Source organism: Syngnathus leptorhynchus, chromosome 9 (genome assembly GCF_054491065.1).
Source record: "Syngnathus leptorhynchus isolate UIUO chromosome 9, UIUO_Slep, whole genome shotgun sequence".
In the NCBI taxonomy this organism is placed as follows: domain Eukaryota; kingdom Metazoa; phylum Chordata; class Actinopteri; order Syngnathiformes; family Syngnathidae; genus Syngnathus; species Syngnathus leptorhynchus.
Genome location: NC_141203.1, coordinates 6,716,965 through 6,737,602, shown reverse-complemented (window position 1 = coordinate 6,737,602; position 20,638 = coordinate 6,716,965). Strand labels below are relative to the sequence as shown.

General features: G+C 38.3%; 1 protein-coding gene across 1 annotated transcript in view; it reads left to right on the top strand.

Annotated features, from left to right (window-relative positions):
* dpp10 (dipeptidyl-peptidase 10 (non-functional)) overlaps window positions 1-20,638 on the top strand; it is a 43,378-nt gene that overhangs the window by 3,411 nt on the left and 19,329 nt on the right. Inside the window, exon 2 of the mRNA XM_085920881.1 lies at window positions 18,776-18,890. Coding sequence (XP_085777007.1) covers window positions 18,776-18,890 — 115 coding nt within the window. The remainder of the gene's footprint in view (window positions 1-18,775; window positions 18,891-20,638) is intronic.

Sequence of the window (20,638 nt, the reverse complement as noted above, 5' to 3'; positions counted from 1 at the left end):
ACAATATGTTTGACTTATGGGATCAGAGCGTATCCATGAGTGGACTGTCAATTGAATTTGTCCTTTTTTTGCTAGTAGCATGGCACGTGATTAACCTGTAACAATGACTCATTGCCGGGCAAACATCCAAAAGCTCTTCTTGTGATTCTCTCCCTGGCTCTTAAAAACACAACATGATACTTCCCAAAAAGTCTACGACGTTCATTTCATGAGCTTTGAATGTCACGGCTCAAGTGGTTGAGTGGCAAATCCCCAAACCGATCGCCGTGGCTTCAATTCTGAACCTTTGTGACCACGTCAAAGAGTCTTTGAGTAAGTTACTGAACTCCCAGTTGCCTGGTGAATAAGGAGAGTATTAAAAGAGTTTCAGGACTTCGGAATGAGAAAAGCTCTATTCAAGCAAAAGCCCTTGGACTATTTAACATTTACCACCCACACCTTTGCGTCTTGTGTTCTGACATTGACAAGTTTTGTATTAGCCAGTCCTTTATCACTCGGTGATACTTCAACTTCCCATAATAGTTCAACTCCCTCGGTCGTTACGTTTTGTATCACGGCAGCCGATTGTTTTCTGTTCTGCAAAACATCACGCACATTGTTCCCTGAAGTCTTTATGCGCTCGACACATAGAAGAGACAAAATCGAGAATGTACTTCTGTCTCGTGTGTGACTCCGGAGGCATGGCGCTCGTACAACCAACGGTGCACCCCCACCCATTCATCATAATGTCCTCTCAGAGCCCCCTTGCTAACAGTGTCGCTGGCTTACTTGGGGCACACAGAGGAAGTACGTGTCCCATAAGCAGTACATGCGTTTGTGATTTATCGCAGGACTTGTAGAAATTGTCTGTGCAGCACCTTCTATGGAGTAGTTGCAAGCCTGGCTTTGCCCAATTTTACTTTGTAGACTAGCTATAAAATTATCTGGCAGGTTGTGGGTGAAGCTTACGATCAAGTCGTTAGGATTTTGTTATGTGGGGTCCCTTGTCCTTTTGTTTTCTCTGGACCCAGCTGTTTTGCTTCTGTTGGTGACACTGACCTTCATGTGTCTTGGCAATTGTGGCTTCTGCTCCATACCACCTGCCACCTGCTACTGGATTGAAGCTCATGGATGCAGGTTGCTATTTCACAGTTTTGCAATTTAATTTCCCTGTCTTTGGACTTTCCCAACTATCTACTTGTCTTTTTTTTTTTCTTTAATTTTTTTTACTTTTACTTTTTTTTACTTGTCATTTACTCATCATTTCATTTTCACTTGTCTTTTTTTTTTACTTTAATTTTTTATTTACTTTTTTTGTTTTACTTGTCATTTCATTTTCACTTGTCTTTTTTTTCTGTCTTTGGACTTTCCCTACTATCTACTTGTCATTCCCATTTGGTCAAGCAAGTCATCTTTTGAAGGATCTCTATCACTGAAAATTGACTACTTTTTATTTCTAACACTATCTGATAGTTAGAGCACTAAATTGACACACATTTGAATCATTTGAGCATACCGGTACACAATTTCCCTCATAAGACAATAAAATGTAACTGGCAAAGATTACCCAAAGAATGATTAAGTTTCTCCTGATGAAGAATTTTGCAGCAATTGTTATCTAACTAAGTGTTGCTTTAATACATCTGCAGCCATGGCCTTTACCATCATTCATTGCCAAGAATGACAATTTCATATCGCCTCGACGTCAATAACTCTCTTTTCCGTGGTATTTAGAAATATCCTTAAGATGCATTGAGGTAATTTAGGGCACTATGTCCTGATTTTGAAAACAGTTGTCCTGGTCTCCCTTTTCTCATTGACATACTCTCTCAAAGCATTTTGCACATTTCCTCACAGTACTTTCTCTTTTATAACCCTGTGCTATTTTACTGGCATGCTGTTTTGTTCAGGAAATAAATTGGACAACGGTTGGAGGTTGAGTGTTGATTGGCGCTGCACCTTGAGATTTGTGTGAAAGCCTCATATCCATAATAGTAGTCAGGGGTGGTGTGTAATTTACACACATAATATACATACACACAAAAAAAATAATGAATCGTGAAAAAAAAAAAATAGCTCCGTGAATTTTGAACAACAAACCCATTTTGAAAGTGTGTCCTTTTCTTAGTAAGCATTGGCTTTTTCTACTCATCGAGAATCCAATTTAAAACTGCATAAACTTACAATCTGGGTTGCTAAGTGGATGTTATTATCTCCATGCATATTCTGTTGATGAACTCGCAACCATTCCACAGAAGATAATTACTCCCCCTTCTACACTCAACACATTTCCTCAGAAATTGAAACCATTTACAGAGCAATAGGATTTAATAGCGGCACTAATCTGTCGCAGCACAACTTGACAGATGATGCAATTTCTTGAGGCGTTGCTTGTTTTGTACTCTTTTTTTTTATTTTTATAGGATATAAAGCTTGTGTTTTAATCCCAGTGAAAGGACAATGAATTACTGTGACATTAAACTCAACAGATTACTGACCTAACCTACTTGGTGAAAGGTGATATAATTCTAACTGTATATTGATCCCTCTTGTGGGACATTTTGGGGAGAGGAGGGTGGGATGGGGGGTTTGGGGGGGTGACAGTAATACAACATTGGAATTCTGGAGCTGTCGTGCCTGTCTTGCTGTACAATAGAATGCATAGACTTTGTGACAAACTTGATGAAGCATGCATTTCATCACAGCAGGGCAGAGCGTCAACACTGCCGACAGAGGCATTAAGCAGCATTGCAAAGAAGAAATCCATATGTCTGAGGGCAGACATGCAATTTGGCTGTTTTTCTGCAGCTACTGTTTCATTGTGCATAACAGCCTTGTCAATTCAATCGAGATTATCGGTCAATCTTTTCATCAAAATCGAGAGGGGCTTTTCAGAGCTGTTAAAAGTAAATTCACAATTATTATTTTTTTTCAGCATGCTTAGTCATCTTGAGAGAATGGCGCCTGAATAGTTTGCTATTATTTTGCTTCTGAATGTGGATCTGCCCCCGCACTGAACACCAATTTATCTCCACATTCAGCCCGCAACAGTTTTTTTCCCCTCATCTTTTTTAACCAGTAGGGTGAAAATTGCACTTGACTCAGTGGATGGCAGCAATGTAGAAATGGCAAAATTGTAATAACTTGCAGCAAAATATTTTGAAATATGAACTCTGAATTCAAATTGTTGACTTTAAAATTAAGGAATTTGTGTTCATTTATGAAATGAATAATTCATTTTTATTCATCATGTTAGCCTGGTTGCCAGTCAATATGTCACAGTGCTCACCTTGCATTTCAATCTGAAATACTCCCACACTCCCAATATTAAACACAATTTTAAACCTGAAATTTTAGCTCTCCAATTTTTGTGTGGTACCACTGATCATCAAGCCGTGGAAATACACGTCATATTTTCTAACGATATTGTAGCTCCCAGCATAAACGAACTGTTATTGACCTACTCCTGACAGTAGCAACCCCCCCACAAGGTGCACCTCTTGCCCAGGCATGGAATTGACCTTAGCCTGCAGGCTCTAGACTCAGATAAGACAGAAAAAGGCCCATTGCGAACAGCAGAAAGTAAGCCTTTCAGCCCATACTTTTTTTTTTTTTTTTTTTCCATGCACGTCACATTAAAATGCATGAGCTTCGACGCTACAAACGTTTGAACGCCAAGGTCTATGGTTACCCCTGCATCGCTCCTCTGGGATGAACAGCTCGTGATTATAGAATGAACAGTTGGGAGAGATAGGCATTCAAGAGGAGAGTGCTGGGATATAGAAAGGAAGGAGGCAGTATTAAAGCTTTCAAGATGTCTGATTTAAATTTAAACAGTATTGATGTGTCCTGTTTTCAAGTAGAAACTTTCAGCCAGAAAGAGTCAAAAAGGCCAATTACTATGCCACAGATTCTTAAACAGTACTTTCACTTCGATCCACCCACGCACACACATATATATATATATATATATATATATATATATATATATATATATATATATATATATATATATATATATATATATATATATATATATATATATATATATATATATATATATATATATATATATATATATATATATATATATATATATATATATATGCGCACAGGGAAAAAAAATCATGTTCCCCTTTTATTGCTGGACACATTTTTTTGTGTTGTGTGGTATGCCTATAAAAACTGCTGCTTAGCAACAACATAATCCAGGAAGCTGCTTTAAAAAAAAATACGATACAATGATTTTCAATATTTCCTTCTGTTAAAATTTTAAAGTACCAGGAATAAACACTTACCTGAAAGCAATTATTGCACAAGAATAGGAATGCTAGTTGGCAAAGAGAAGAATAGTAAAGAAAGGATTGATGGGGGCAGATAACTGAATTGTTCAAGGCCAACATAAAGAACATCTTTTAAAGATGTGAAGTAGCATTGTCAAATTCTTTCAAAAAGTGAAAATGAAATGACTCTGACAGTGTGAAATGTTTGCATCAGGGGAAAAAAATGGTCAAATAAAATGTGTCCACTGATGGATTATACAGCCAAGTGCAGTGTACAAATGAGGAGTGATGAAATGATCTACTGAACGAGCAGGAGATGGACAGTTTCAAATTGAACACAACGACTGAAGAAAAGAGGAACAGTCAACTGGCACAGAGATTTAAAAAAACAGAGGATATGCTGATGGATGAAAGCTATTCACTGAATACCCACGAGAGGGCAGTGTTGCACTGAGTAGAGTAATGCACAGTGATGAAAGGTTCATTGTATAATGGTCGTTCATCTTTTAACATACAGGCACTATATGCAATATGAAACCAAAATACAATGAGCAATGAAGGGACTGTATACTGAAAATATAATCATGTTTTGAATCAGATCAAAGACACACATACTACATTAGTGGCCAAGTACTAAGCATATTTGTCTCATTACAGTTCTGTAGTGCAGGTTTGAATCTCCACTTGGGTTTTTTTTTTTTTCTCTGGGTACTCGAAAACATGCACGTAAGGTTTATTGAAGACTCGAAATAGTCTAGAAGTGAGAATGGTTGTTTGTGTGCCACCAGACTATTGCGTTGCCTCTTGGCCAAAGTTAGTCGGAATAGGCCTCACGCACGAACGCACGCGGATAATTCAGTTTTTTTTCCTCGTTTCTAAGAAGAAAAATGCAAATTTTCAAGTTGCTGTTTAGTTATGCAGTTTGGTGGATCTGTTTTGTTTTGAAGACGGAACAATCTTGCAGCACAACACAAGAGTTTGATATTTAAATTCCAAACAAATACAACAATTGTTATTTGCATTGAGATGGAGTTCAGTTTAAAAACAACAGACAAAGAAATAACGAGAACAGAACAAACACAACAGAGAAATCCTAAAGAGTAACAACAGTACCTGACAACAGAATTTGGATTATGTAATGTATAGTAGCTTGGGAAGGCAGTACCACATAATGTGGCAAAGCGAGGCGATAAATAACAAATAAGACAAAACGGGACAGGGAGAGGTGAGCCAGATAGTGTTACCGCTGTGTAATGAGAGTGGTTATGCATCGTCAAACACTCTTGCCCAGAATTTTACATCTGGACAAAATGTAATAAAAAGCTTTTTTTCCCCCCCTGCTACTATATATTAAAAATAATGCAGGAAAGAGGTGCTTCAGGGTTCGTTTCCCGGCCAATGATTTTAATACTCAGTCTCTGTTGGTCCCCAGATCAGTTAAAAAAAAAAAAAATAGGTAGCTTGCTTCAGGAGGAGCATCCAGCGTAAAAAATGTGCTAAATCATGCGAGCGACCTCCTGATGGGACACAGTGAAAGTCAAACAACATGCAGGGGAACCTGGAAACAGTTTTTTTTACTCTTTACTATCTTTTAGTAGGAGTGCAATTTTTTTTTTAGTAAAACTTCTAAGCTTGTGTCACGGATAGAAAATGTCATACTTGTTACCCGCGGCTCATAGCAAACGGCAAAGACTTAAAGAGCTAGAACCTGTTTGGTTGGGGGAAAAAAAAATTGTGGACTTTACATAGTACCTAATCTATCTAATGGAACCTATAACCTTCGAACTGAAAAATGTAGGCGCCAACCAAACCCTAAAACTTGATTTAACAGCCATTCCTATTTCAGTCTGTCCCCCCTCCAAAAAAAAAAAAAAAAAATCCAACTGAACAACATGTGATCTATTAATTAATTCATACCATACATCAGCAATCTTAATTGTAGAAAAAGCCAGTCGTGTAAGGGAACTGTTGAAGTGCCTATAAAGCCATAATATATTTTATTATGATTCCCATAGTAGAGGAACTGCTCATAGATAATAACTCAAGCTGTGTGACGCTTCCATACAGATTAGATGTCCTGTTTTATAGTTGTGGTAATTAGAAAGGCTTACTTGGCTCTTTCCTAAAGGGAATGACCCCAGAAAAAGCATTTGGAAGCTGTTAAAAAAAAAAAAAGTTAATTGCAATGTTCACTGGCTCTTCCTTTTATTTCCCATTCCCTCTTCTCCTCACATATTCTTCCCATAATTCCTCTCTTATCTATGTCACAGTCGCCTCTTAGTCAAATAAGAGAAATATGATGCTTGAAGAGTGAAGTTACTTTATTTTGAAATTTAAATTATACTAATTATACTAGACCATAGGTGTCAAACTCAAGGCCTAGGGGCCAGATACGGCCTGCTACATCAAATTCAAATTTCAAACACATCAAAAACAAATTGTGCATCGACTTCATACGTCAAAATTAATATTACAAGTTGTCTTCCCTGTAACAAAAAATCGAGACAATTGCTAGCAATTTTTTTTATCACCATTCACCTTTTCAAAATATTTGAACGCTTTTTACTAGTCTCTAATTTCAAAACTAGTTATTCATCAGTTTGTTGTGCACATAATCTATACTGTATACAATATAAGACAGTCATACAGGCCCTCTGAAGGAAACTATGACTACAATGTGGCCCGCGACAAAAATGAGTTTGACACCCCTAATCTAGACAATGCAAGGTGAAGAACACAATGAGAATAGAAATACAACGGGAAAATGCACTCAAAATGTTATGCTCAAAGTTCCAGTGGTTTGAGAAGCTCGACAATTTACTCAAGATGTGAACATTTGGTTGTTTTAAATTTTAAGAGTTTTGTCACCTTAGACGGCCTGGCATCAGAATGCAAGCCAAGTGTTAGATCAGCATGTGACTGAAAAGTTTCACAAATCCTTTGCCCAATTAATGGCCAGTTTAAAACGCGGAAGTACCCCAAAGGTGAGGTGATTTAAATAACTCCACTTAATAGGCAGTTACTCTGAGGGTTACACTGGCAATTATTGCTTGTGACCCACAGCAATTATCACTTGCTCCCAGAAGACAAAAGGCAATTTTCAACTAATTGAGTGCTAAGACACATGAATTGTAAAAGCTTGACCTTTCAGTCATGGTATGGAAGAAGGAAGAGAACGGTTGCGGCCATCTGAAAACTGTGACAACTCACTTTACATCACTGACCTCAATAATGAGCTGAAAATCTAGGAAAGAGTTCGAATATTTAAAAAAGAAAATCGACAAGTTTTGAAAAAAAAAAAAACAGTTACATCTGAAAACATATTTTGACTTCCATTCTGGAGAAACTGGCCTAAATCCAATGGTGCTATATATTTTTACCGTCTATTACTTACTCAATTATTTACTTACACTTTCGCTCCAGGAGAATTAAACTGAACTGTAGCTTACAAAAGACTTGTCTGAAACCTAATTGAAAAAATTCAACTTAAATAAAACCAGGTTCCGCCTATAACAAGCTGCCTAGCTTAGTAGTTTGCACCGCACAACAGACCCGTGTGACTGCTGTTTACTATGCTAAAAGTGAAATAGTACTTATGCACATACTTAAGGAAAATAATAATCATTAAAAGCAGAGCTTCTTCTGTCATGCACGAAAATATTTATTTATACATTTACAGCGAACCATTTTCAATGACGTTATCCCAGATGACTCAAGACGAAAGGCGGACACCACTTGAACGCATCGCCAGTCAGGCTCATATCAAGACGAACAACCACTCACACTTATATTCTCGGCATCACTGAGTGCATGGAACTGAATACACAATGTCTGCACAGAAGTCAGCCGATTACATCACTACACTATACCACCAGTGGCAATATATAGCTTCTTTTTTTTCTTCTATTTTTCAAAAGTAACAGAGGCCATGCCCTCTTCAATGTTAAATGGGGTATGTGCAATCAGTCCAAAATGATTCATAGTATGTGTAATAGACCAAAACCAAGTCTTTCAGTTCACCCCCACTAAAGTCAGATGAATGTTCTATTTTTAGCCTGCTTAGAGTGGTGAAGGTCAGGATAAACCATGTACTTTGATCCTGCACAAAGATACTGCATACATCTTGTATACTAAATGACTTCATAGAATTCATATGTTTGGTGCAAAGCTTGTAAATGCAATTTATTTGTGGCACTGAGGAACATTTGAATTAAAATACTCATATCATTTGATATTTAAAGGTCGTGGCTTGTGGAACATTCATCCAAGAAGGATGATAGAAGTCTGCAGCTAAAGTACCAATCATAGGACCCAATTGGAGTTTGAGTCCCTCAGTTTTTTTCCCCTCCGTTTTCATTTCCTAATTCCAACAACATGATTATACCTGCGCTACATCATTGCAGCTTATTAAAACAATACAATATACTGTTTTATGAAAATACATGAAATTCATATTTCATTTGACTTACATTTGGAAGTGTTCACCTCTGACTTGCAGTATGGCATGCTGTAGTCAGTCCATTCATGATCTTCTTCTTTGAGAGGCCACACCACCCTCGACAGGCACCTGTCTTGAGCCTCCCACCAAAGCAGCCTCCACATCTTTACTTCCCTCCTTGCCCCCCCCCCCCCCCATCTCCTCAAACCTCTGTGTGCCCAGCTCCATCTCAGTCTCTCCGTTCAATAAAACATCTGCTGAGCTTCTTTTTTTTTTTTTTTCCTAAGCCAAACACCATCATGTAACAATGCTTCCCTACATCCTCACACTCAAGCCTCAAGATAGGTACCAGCCAATAGTTCAGAGCAGTCATTCATCAGCCAGGAACATCCTCCATCCTTCCACCCTCCAGATGAAGACTACAAGTTTCTAACAGAGTTGTAATAGTACAGATTGTGCACAGCCGTACAGAGGCACAGGAAGGAGCCAGCCGAGACGAGCTTGCCTCCGATTGTAAAAATGCTTCTTAGACAAATATCTTCATTTAATTACAAGTTAGAAACAAGATTGGAAAGATCAAAAGTGCAAAATACGGTTCGTATAGTTTTAAGAAATGGAAGATACGCATTTGTAAATCCTCAAAGATCATTAACAGAAACGTGATGAGTGAAGTTTATTGACACTGAGTGTCGAATAATTTTGGCCAGTTTAACACCAGGGCTCGATACCCGTTCTTACCTGTGAATATTATATGTATCATTTGTGTTGTTTACAGGCAAATAATGACATCAAAATAAATGCAAGCCTATCTATGGTGACTTGTTCGCTTGAGCATTGGTTTGTTGTTTGCTTGACACAATGCAGAATGTTTTAAGATGATTAATAAATAAACACACAACTAGAGATTACCAATCTGTTTTAGCCTGCGGTTGTACTATTCCTCGTATTTCGCAATTCTTGTTTTTAATGTGAAGTGAGTGCGGTGCCATCCTAGTGTTAGACACTGCCGAGGTTGGTCATGAAACTTTCATCAGCTGCCCAGTGGCATGCAGTTGCTGAATGTCTGCACTAAATTGCCCCAGGGTCATAAATACTTCATCAACACAAGACACCTCAGCAAAACGACTCCCTCGGGCTCTCTTTCCTTTACATTCTGCCCGTCTCTCTCCAGCACATCTCAGCCTGTCCTTTCCCTCTGTCTGGCTTTGTGTGTGTGACTGGCACTCACCAACTGCTTGCTCGCGAGCAGTATTTTTCTCACATACTCATTCCCTCGCCACTTTATAATCCTATTCCTCCGTATTTTTTCCTTATCATCATTAGAGTTGCCGAAACCTAGAAGCGAGTACACCCTGGACAAGCAGGCAAGCCAATTGCAATCATCAAACTTTCACAGCACTCACAACGGGACTTCCTTCACTAATAAATGTGAAGATATTATGATTGTTTTTATGAAGACAGTAGTTTCAATGCATTGTGCCTCTTGGGTAAAAGGTGTGTTTGATTTTTATTTTCAAGTTGATCGGAGACTGTTGTAGTGGTTTACTCGCCCGATGTCGATGTCGCAGCAGGGGTTTCCACTCAATACTGGTGTGAATAGTTTCTCTCTCTCTCTCTCTCTCTCTCTCTCTCTCTCTCTCTCTCTCTCTCGCTATATATGTATATTCAAACCTGTGCGTGTGTGTGCACTCTGTGAAATGTGCTTTCTTGATTTTACGATATCATCTTTTTTTCTGTCTCTTTTTGTCGTCTAAGCCTCACCTTGAATTCCCTTTTATCACTGCATGAAGCCGCCCGCCGAAAGGATGTTTGCTCAAGAAAACCTCGGCAGACTTTCAACATGTTGGAGAGCGACTGCATTTGTGAGCGTGAGCTCTCGATGTGAAGAGCATAGAAATAACAGTCGGATCCTGTAACCAGGAAGCAATCACTGGAGGAGAGCAAGAACCCTGCAAATTTTTATTTCTTTGAATAAAGGAAGGGGAAGGAAAGTCAAAATAACCTAACATTTTGGTGTTCACAAATAACTGGTTGATAGTTTCATGCAAAAATTCTTGCTGAACACTTTCATCATGAAAAACATCTTACAATATCCTTGAAATCACAGATAAGTTGCTGCATTTGTTCATTCGCGTGAACTCTGGCTCCAATCAAGAAATAAATCTCCGAAGACTCCAATTCGCATTTCCTCCAATTCTTCTCTCTAGAGTGTAAATTGAGGGTACAAGATGGGGACGGTTTGTCTTATCAGTTCACTTCTACATAAATGTTACTATTTCTGTATTCAAATTGGCTGTAATAGTTTTGAGACATCAACGCACGAAGACAGAGCAATTTTATTGGAAGACTGAGATGTCAGCAGAAAAACTGTCTCATTGTCTTGAGACAGATTTTCAACAATACACACCTTTTTATTTAACGCCAAATTGTATACAGTCCAAAAAAGTATGAAATAAATGCATGCATCAATTCGTGTCATGAAAGTTTTCATAGCATCCAAATTGAGTCCCACATAATGTTATGGTTAATAAGTCAAATGTCAAATAGCAGAAGTTCAGATTGAATTCAAATGCATTTTATCATTTTTTTTTTTTCACCTTTCATATTTGTTATGTTGCAATTGTTGTCAAAGGTCAGGCAATTTGGCATGTAATGTTAAAAAAAAAAAAAAAATGGAAAAGAACCCATACCTGCGTGAAACAGAGCCTCAAAGACAAAAAGTATTATTTTGCCATATGCTCATGCTGGGTTTGATACTGTGTCGAGATCAAAGCTGACAATTCCCTGCTAAACACAACTGCAATTGCATCCTTGGCCTATTTAACACCCCACAGCCAGGCATGGGGAGAGCTAAATCTGGACTTATTGATCCATTTATCTCCTTGCTTAAGGTCAAGCAAGCCTGTGACAAAAGAGCACAATCACAGAAAACATGGCTTTGAAAATACTTGAAATGCTCCAGAATACTGCATGACTGAAAATACTAAGTTAGCAGGATATTAAATAAAATAAAATAATGAAAAAAAATCTATTTACCTTCACCATAGAGGTAATTGTATATTTTCACTGCTGTGTGCACAACTGCTAATGGAGCTCTTTCCAAACATATTTGTAGGGCAATCCAGTACAATTTTGGGAATGCCATCTTAGCATGGGTATGTTCTCCACTTGACCAAAAAAAGAAAAATGACACCCTGATAATTACAATTTACATATTCTAAAGGAGCCGAGTTTTAAATGAAGCTCATCCAACCAAGCCCTTCTTTTCATTCAGGTTGCGGGTGAGCCGAAGCCTGTCCCAGCAGACTTTGAGGCCTTTAGCGACCTTATTCATTTATTTATATATCTCACACTGAATACTGAAATGCTCTCAGATGCAATAACTAGTTAATATTATTTTACTATCCCCCCCCCATGGACATACTATATACACAACTGAATTGTCCTCAAATAGCCTACGGAGAGATTCTGTTTCTAGATTTAGCAAGACAATTCCACTAGGAAACAAATCAGCATCGGTAGCCTGACCCGTTTCTCTACGTTCCATCCCGCTCGCGAGGTGCAGCTGCGGCGGCTTGCGTCACGAAGCTGCGGTCTTTCTCTCTTCCTCTGGACAGCGGGCAAGAGATGCTGTCGGCCGAAATGGAGAAACTCTCAAGCAATGGGAGCATTTATCCTCATCATGCAATGCTTAAATTCTTGTGTGTCCTTCACGTATTTATAATCACACTTTTGCTGCAATCGCACCCATACAACGTGACGACAATGACTTTGGATTGTATTCGATCCACTCTGGACTAAGTTGAGTTGAACCTTTCAAAACAAGAGGGTATACTTGGTTAATAGTTGCCATGTGAGAGATGACCATAACATGCAAAGGAAAGGTTTAAGGAAACTGGAGATCACACAAATTTCACATAATAAGACTTAATCAAGCTAAGACTTCATTGGACCCCGGAATCTTTCAACTGTGAGTCAGACATGAATTGAAATTCATATCTCTGTCATGTTAAAACACTTTTTAAAGTCCATTTTTTTAATATCATTCAATACGTTCCATATGTATTCGAAGCATTGCCCTGCAAATTTGAATCTGTTCAATCAATTATCCATCACATTCTGTGTAGGCGCTTCAGATATGACAATTGGTTCAATCCGCTCTATAAATGAATTCTATCCAAGAAGCATTCACACCCTTGAGTAAACTTAGACACCCCCAAAAGGCATCAAGGTGTTTTTCCACGTCAGCCTGTTTGATTCGGTTAAGAGCTTGTCCACAACTCTCCTCCCCTCCGACGAGGCTGATGCGTGCGTGCAGGCGGGCGGCGTAGGCTTCTCCACAGATGCTCTCTCCTCAGCGCCCCTTACACAACTCGCTGGTGACGAAATTCGCACTATTACCATCCAATTGATGAGGAGGAGAGAGAGCATTTCTCTTTTGCTCGAAATCCAAATAGCCCTGCTTTTTGCCTGCAGCGATAAAACGAGAGTTACCCGAGGAGTTGATCATGACAGCTACCAAGGAACAGCCGAATCAGAGGCAGAAGGAACCGCAGCAGGATGAGGTGGGCAAGTGGAATTTATTTGGAGCGCATCTTTCGGATTCTCGCACTTTAACCATCCGATTCTCGTATCATTTCGCTTTATACGAACGCAAGACATGATTTGAACCCGTTCAAACTCAATCTCCATTTGATATGTTTAATTGTATCTCAGTATTTTAAACGCCATCTGCAGCTTGCTGGAAAACTGTAGCAAGAATGAGAAAAAGCAACAAAAAAAAAAAAAAAGGGGGTCCGTGCACTGTGGTTATCGGCTGAGGAAGAGACTGCGCAGGCAGGACGCATTGTAATTCAGCCGTTGCCTCCTCTCAGCTGTCCCCGACACCTTGGAAGGGAACAGTCGAGGAAAATCACTTTGGATGGAGGGAGGCTCGGCCACACAGCACATGCATGTGCTCGGCAGTCACCTTCAAAAATCACTATGGACTCTCATGAGGGGATTCATCTGTCATGTTTAAAATACCTCTGCTCAGGTGCAATCCTCCACTGTTGGTTTCTTGCATTAGAATTTTTCTATTTTATTTTAATCAGAGCTGGAGAGTGCAACTAGATCACGTTTTCCAACAAATTCCTGTACTTGTGTCGCTATTCATTTTTGTTTTCCTTTCTCTGTTCTAATATCCCTTCAACCATTCAAACCCTGAGATCCTAATTTTAAAAATGATTCCATACTAATCTATTTCACAGGAGTAGTATAACTATTTCCTTTGATATGTCGGAAATATCTCCTGGGTTCTTAGGATTTAATTGAGCTTTGGAGCCCAAGAAATCCAAACCTTTTCTTTGTGAGGTTTCTTTGCCTGATTGAATTGGAATTAGATGTTTTTTCCCCTATTCTATGTAATGCTCAGTGAACACATCCATCTGTCCGTTTCAGAATCTTGTGTTTAATATCAAACGGAAGCAGTGTTAACCTGCTCAGTGTTGAAGACATATCAAAATCACTGTTGGTCTAAAGACAATTTCTTTGTATTAAGTAGTATGAGTATATTCCGTATGCAGTTAAGCCCAAAATTTGTTGGCCCTGATTTTCAGTTCATTTTTTAAATTAGTATCAGGGCCTTTCGCCCAAATTCAGCTGGGATAAGCGCCAGTACTTAGCGGAACTGAAAATGCGTGGATAGACAGTTGTGTTGGTGGTCTGATAAAAACACACTAGTTCATGATGCATCAATAAGATTATTTAATAACTATTCTTGCAAGAAGCTTGCATCACATTTGTGTTGGTCGCTGATCTGAGCCAAAGCTATTTCCATCCCAGGCTCTGTCAACTCACTGTCTGCATACATAACTTGATGACAGGCTCTTAACAGGGCTACTCCTCATCAAAGTTGCATGGCCAGGCAGAAGGAATAACCAAAAGGAAACTCGTTGAAGGCTCTTTAAATAATATGTGAAGAGGAGTATTTCAGCCTTACCTCTTTCAGGATCTCTAAAACAAAAACTCATTAATATCTCCGCTGAGGTTACAGCTCGCGTGTTTGTCTCTTTGAATAATTGTCAGTTTTGCATGATCAGCACTATTTCTATCATGGCTGTAATAATTATATTGAAAAAAAATAGAGGATGGACTATGTCGAAGAGATTTGTCAGAAGACTGTTCAAATATCCCAACAACTGCCAATTTTCGGAATGTTCATTCATTAGGTCGCGAGAAGTATAGAGGAAGAAAATTAAAGTTGTGGGGGTTATTATTATTATTAATTGTTTGGTGTGCAAACGCTACAGTTTCCACACCTCGAATCCACTTTTTTTTTTTTTTCAAATAGAAAAAAAGTAGGTCTCCATCGACAAAGAAAATAAATTGCAGTCGACTGCAGTAGGTTGGCTGCTCTAAAAGTAGATCTTGGGTCAAACTAGGTTGGGCACTCCTGATTTCTATTGTCCTGTAAACAGAATATTTACACGATGACAAGTATGGATGACCAAAACAAATAATTAGGTGATGAATTGATTGTTGACAACTGCCATTGTGTGGAATCGATTGCTCATCAATTGCAACTTGAAGCAACCGAGACAAAATATTGTCAAGGCAATACAAAACCCACTTCTCATCTTACCCCGAGTTGGCTGACTTTCTCAAACCCGCGCTACCGATGCGTCGGCTGCCAAAGACGAACCATCTCAGCTACGACTCTGTCCGTTCCTCTGCAATTTTTATCGGAGTACTAATGTACTCTCAACTAACAATTTTACAGCTCAGTGCCTGCTGAATCCTCCGTTGTCAACCATAAGTATAAAAACATGCAGCTTCACTTCTTCACTTCACACTGAGACACATGCGCTTAAGTCCACGTCAATGACTTTCTTTTTCGATTGTTAAAGAAGTCAGGTACGTTTTCAATTTAATTTCTTTTGATAAATCATATCTCTTTTTCAACCGTGCCGAAAGGGCCCTGCGTCTTATCTGCAGCCCGCAGTGTTGTTTGTTGAAATGCAGTCATCTGCTTCTAATTGCATATGAATCAGATATTGGACTGCAGGGTAGAATCACATCGCCATGTCAACATAAATCCAAATATGCGGAAAAATATTGGTGGAGCTGTGGATGCGGATGCTTATAATATCGTCCGATGTTGTACTGATTGATCGAGTCGACTATCTGTTATAACAGCTCGGTTCTGGAGTGGTCTGAGCCTAGGACCCAGACTTTTCCCTTGTCATCCAAGGTATACAATGCAGTAAACTAGCACGATTTGTATGTAGTCTCACTTCAGTCCTCACCCTTTTCTGTCTCTGCCCGAAGGAACTTCTCCAGCTCATGGCTATAAATATTCTGACTCCTCTAGTCGGAAAGTCAAAGCAATTGTCTCAGCAGTGTGTGATCATGTTTTAAATTAAAAACCCAACACAGCCCTGATGTTCACGTTGGCCCGATTGGCGTGTTGTCGTGTGGCGGCTGACTTGACCTGTTTTCTGGATTTGGTCATGTGATCTTCACAACCTGAGCTGTGATTGATTGTTACCATACGTGATGTCATTTTGAGTGTGATCAATTATGACTTTATCAAATTCATTATAAACTAAATGAGTGCACCATCTCTTTAATAGTTGAGGTGCATTGATTCATGCATTGATCCATGCCATCATTTGCCCCCCTTCACCTGATGAATAATTGATTGAATTGATGCACTGGGGTGATATTTGGTTTAAAGTAGAACCGAGCGTAGTTACTGCTATCGCAGTTTTAATTCAAGAGGCTTCTCATCACGGCCTACTCTGAAGCCGATGCGTTGTAGCGTCAGAATAAAAAAACATTAAGAAATTGCAGTCTACACATTCACACTTGTTTATTCCATCAACTTCAAGCCATATACACTTCAAACATGTCAAACAAAAAGTGAAAAAAGTCAAATCGTTATTTAAAAGAGAAAGTAAGTACAATTATTACTTTGTGCTATTAAGCAAAAGTGATTTACTCATGTGTATTTGTCATACCCGTGCATATTAAAATGTCAGACTCGATTAGTAAAATGCTATCTCAAGTTCCTCCACTCTGATAGACATTTTCAAAAGTTTTCAGTTTTAGTATCCGAAACATTGTTGTCATAAAACGATCATTTCGTTCCATCTTTTTTTTTGTTCCAAACATTCTTGCGTAAGAGCGCTTGATTTTTGTTCGAACTGACTAATTATCAGTATTACAAATGATGACTAATTATATTATCATTATAATTATCCTTCAGAGCAAAGCATGCAAGCTATAATCTGTATGTTTTCCGTGAGTTGATTTTGGTAGAACACAATAGTAGGCATCGGTTTATTTATACTACACAGTGTATATATATATATATCACTGTACCTTTGTCCTTTTACTGTCGGGCTCATAAAGTAAAGACGTGGGTTTTCTTGTTACTGCTTGACTATGATTTACAGCAGTGTATGTCTTGGACACAATCGAACCTTTACTTTAAAGAACTGAACACATTAGACTGGATTGTGCTATAGCATAGAACTGAAGCTTTATTAGAAAGAAGTGAACACATTCAAAATCACACATATGGCTTTCTTAAAATGTGTCAGATCAGTATTTGAGTTCTGGTTGTTGAGGTTCTATTATATAATTTTTTTGTTATTTGTGATGAAATAAAAATTGACCGGCTAGAAATGCTTGCAATGCTTAACTTGACCACTCATCTAAAACAAGTCGTTTAACCCCGATACGCTCTCAAGTATACATCCTGCAGATTTATTGAGAAATACATTGTCCTGGTTGAGGGTCTAATGACTGCGATAAAGCTCATTTGCTGTGTCATGACTTCTGGTCGGTAAACCGTTAATCAGTTTCTAATCCATGCCTTGACACACTCTATAAAAAGAATTCTATTTTTGACACTCACAGTCAAATCTTATAATTGTGTTATTAAACTGAGGATGATTTAAATTGGCTACTCTTAACTGAGAGAAAATGAAAATTAGTGAGAAAAGGATTTTACTCTCTGGAGACAGATTGAGAGTACCTGGAGCTGTGATGTGAAATGAAGGAAAACAATTTCTGTAAAATATCGATTTCTATCTACATAGACAAGGAATGCTTTTGTGTGTCACAGGGAGAGGTTTCATTTAATTAAGAAAATAAAAGAAACAAATGTATACATTAATGGCACCAAAGTCATTTACTAGCCTTGTGGCCCATTGCAACACAAAGCACCACATAGAGAACTGAGGCGCTACAAAATGATGTTTTGCAGAGATTCATATAGGGACCTTTTTTTATGTTCTCTGTTCCAGCAAGCCACGACTCCAATTGTAATAAAAAATAAAATGAGGGGGTAGCATAACCATATATGAAGTCAAGCCTTTTATTCCAAAGATTACCTTCTAATTAGATCATGTTTCTCCTCCCCTCTGTCCAATCGAGGTGTATTAGTGGATTGTGTTTCACCTGCAAGGTTTTATGGGTAATTGAGGGCAGAAAGCCTACAGAGATAAGATTTATATGAGGGGAGGTTTAATTTATCTTCCCACTGACAGCATATGGGCTGGAAGATGCCATTTGAGACCAACTAACACAAAGGCTCAAACATTGGAGTTGGAGGATGGCAAATGTTGCTGCTTTCTCACCAGATAACACATACACCAACGATATGCTCCATACTCAATCAGATTGTGCAAACAAGGTTTCTGCACTTGATCAACGCAAACGCATGCAGCATTCTTTTGATTGCAGTGATGTAGATCTGACATTCGACAGCCAAATCATATGCTGAGAATAGATTTCATTTCTCTTTGGTAATTATGAGGTGCAAGTCTCAAGCAGGTCCAGACATGGATATGGACAAAAACTTTTTATACAGCCCTACAATGGATTTCCAATGTTTAAACAGCTTAGTAAAGTATTTAATGTTTCAAACAAGTGTGAAGCAGAAAGTATCGCCTATGCACTCGAGAATTCAACTTATGCAGATTTTCGGCAATTGTTGGTCTATGAAACTCAACATGTTTGTCTATGACTGTTGAAAAGGGTTTTTTGATGTTTACTTCACCGATTTTACCTCCATTTTTCTCTACAGGACCTTGGTGGGGTGAGTCCACCTCAAAGAAACTGGAAGGGTATCGCCATTGCCTTGTTGGTCATTCTGGTGGTTTGCTCCCTCATCACCATGTCGGTCATTGTCCTCACACCAGGTATTTATATATATTTTTTTAAGAGTCTCTTTCTGTTTGTTTTGGTACACATGTTAAACATAGTTATTTTAACCAAAATAAAAAATATCATAATAAAATTGGATATAACTAGACTAGCACCTCAACTTTGTCAATGTGTTCATGTATTCACTGGTAGTTCAAGCAGCTATAATTGTTCACCATACAAATTTAACTCACTTTCTAATCTAACGTTTTAATCTTACTGAAGCTTACTCCACAGTATTGTTGTCTGAAGTGCCGTTGTGATGAAGGGATGAAAATGACAACAGGATCTAATATTTAGAAGAGGTAATTGATACTCATCCACCCATCATTTTATTAACACACTAATAAGCGATTCATCCAGTCCAACATTATTAAATTACTTCTAATTGAATTCAAAACAATCCACAATGCGAGAAATAATCTGTTACCGGCAGTGTTTATTTAAAGGGAGGCATGTCGTAATTTAAGAGTCTTTGTATCAGCATCTTTGGAGTTTAACTGTGGAATAAGTATATAAAATATCATATTGTTGCAATATAATAAAGACTTATATCCATATTAATTTTCATATGTAATAGAATTTTAGCTAGCTCGTAAATGTGGCTCATAGGGTTAAATACTGAATGTAAATAGCATTTTTATTTGATGACATTTTTTCTTACATGTTTGAAATAAGACAACCAATCAATCCTTCAAACAACGCTGCTTTTCCACTTTAAAGTCACAGGCAAGGCGGATTTTCATCTGACAATTTAAAGGGAAAGACTGATTGACTAATGGCTAAGTCAATCAATCAGACGTCAAATGTCACTTCTGACATGCAAAGTTTGTTCAGCAGATTCTTCTCAACGTCTTCACGGGAGATGGCGACATTATTAGGTATCTTAGCAACAGTTAAACATTTGTCATCCATCACTATGGGGTGAACGCGGTCAATGTTCTCCTGAGGAGGTGGCTGTGGTATGACATCCGGATCATCCGACAATTCCTTCTGCGCAATCGATTATCCCCTTCACATGTTGTTTCTTTTCTCTTTCAATGAATCTTTGAGTTTGTAAAACAAATATTGTGTATTTAGTAAAGGATTTGTACGAAGACACGAGCCCAGAGCCCGATGTGATCGAGATCATCCCCCTGCCCTTTAAGCCGCTCTTGTATTCCATGGTTGGTTACCCTCAAAGCCTCCAAGTACAAATATGCTGTGTGGGGTTTGCAAGGAAAGCCAATATGGCTGACATTCAAAATCATTTGGCCCTTCTCCTCTGTTCACAATCAGCAGCTGTTCTATTTAAAAAGGCACGTTCTATGCCCGTTTAGCATTTTATATTGAAAAGTAAAGTATTTCCTGGGACATGTTGGCGACTGTATGAAAAATGATTTCTATTCCAGTCCAGATTATGGAAATATAACAGTATGGCTTTGTATGGCTCAGTATGTTTTTTTGTTTCTGTCTTGATTTAAATAATCTGGATTGCAAATATGCATAGCTGGCATACACAAAATGTATGAGTGGTGGAAAGGGATTTCTGAATCAACCATTAGGATGGCTCGCAAAGTAAACTCTTTATATCAACAGCTATCAAAAAAATTATTTCCGCTCTATTATCAGTGAGCCAGGAACAGTTTCAGGGACAGAGTCAATGAGAATCAACTGGAGGGCACATAGCAATCTAAAACTATCATATACTTTTGACAATGTTGTCTTATCATTAAAAAAAAAACCTACACTTTGACACATTGCT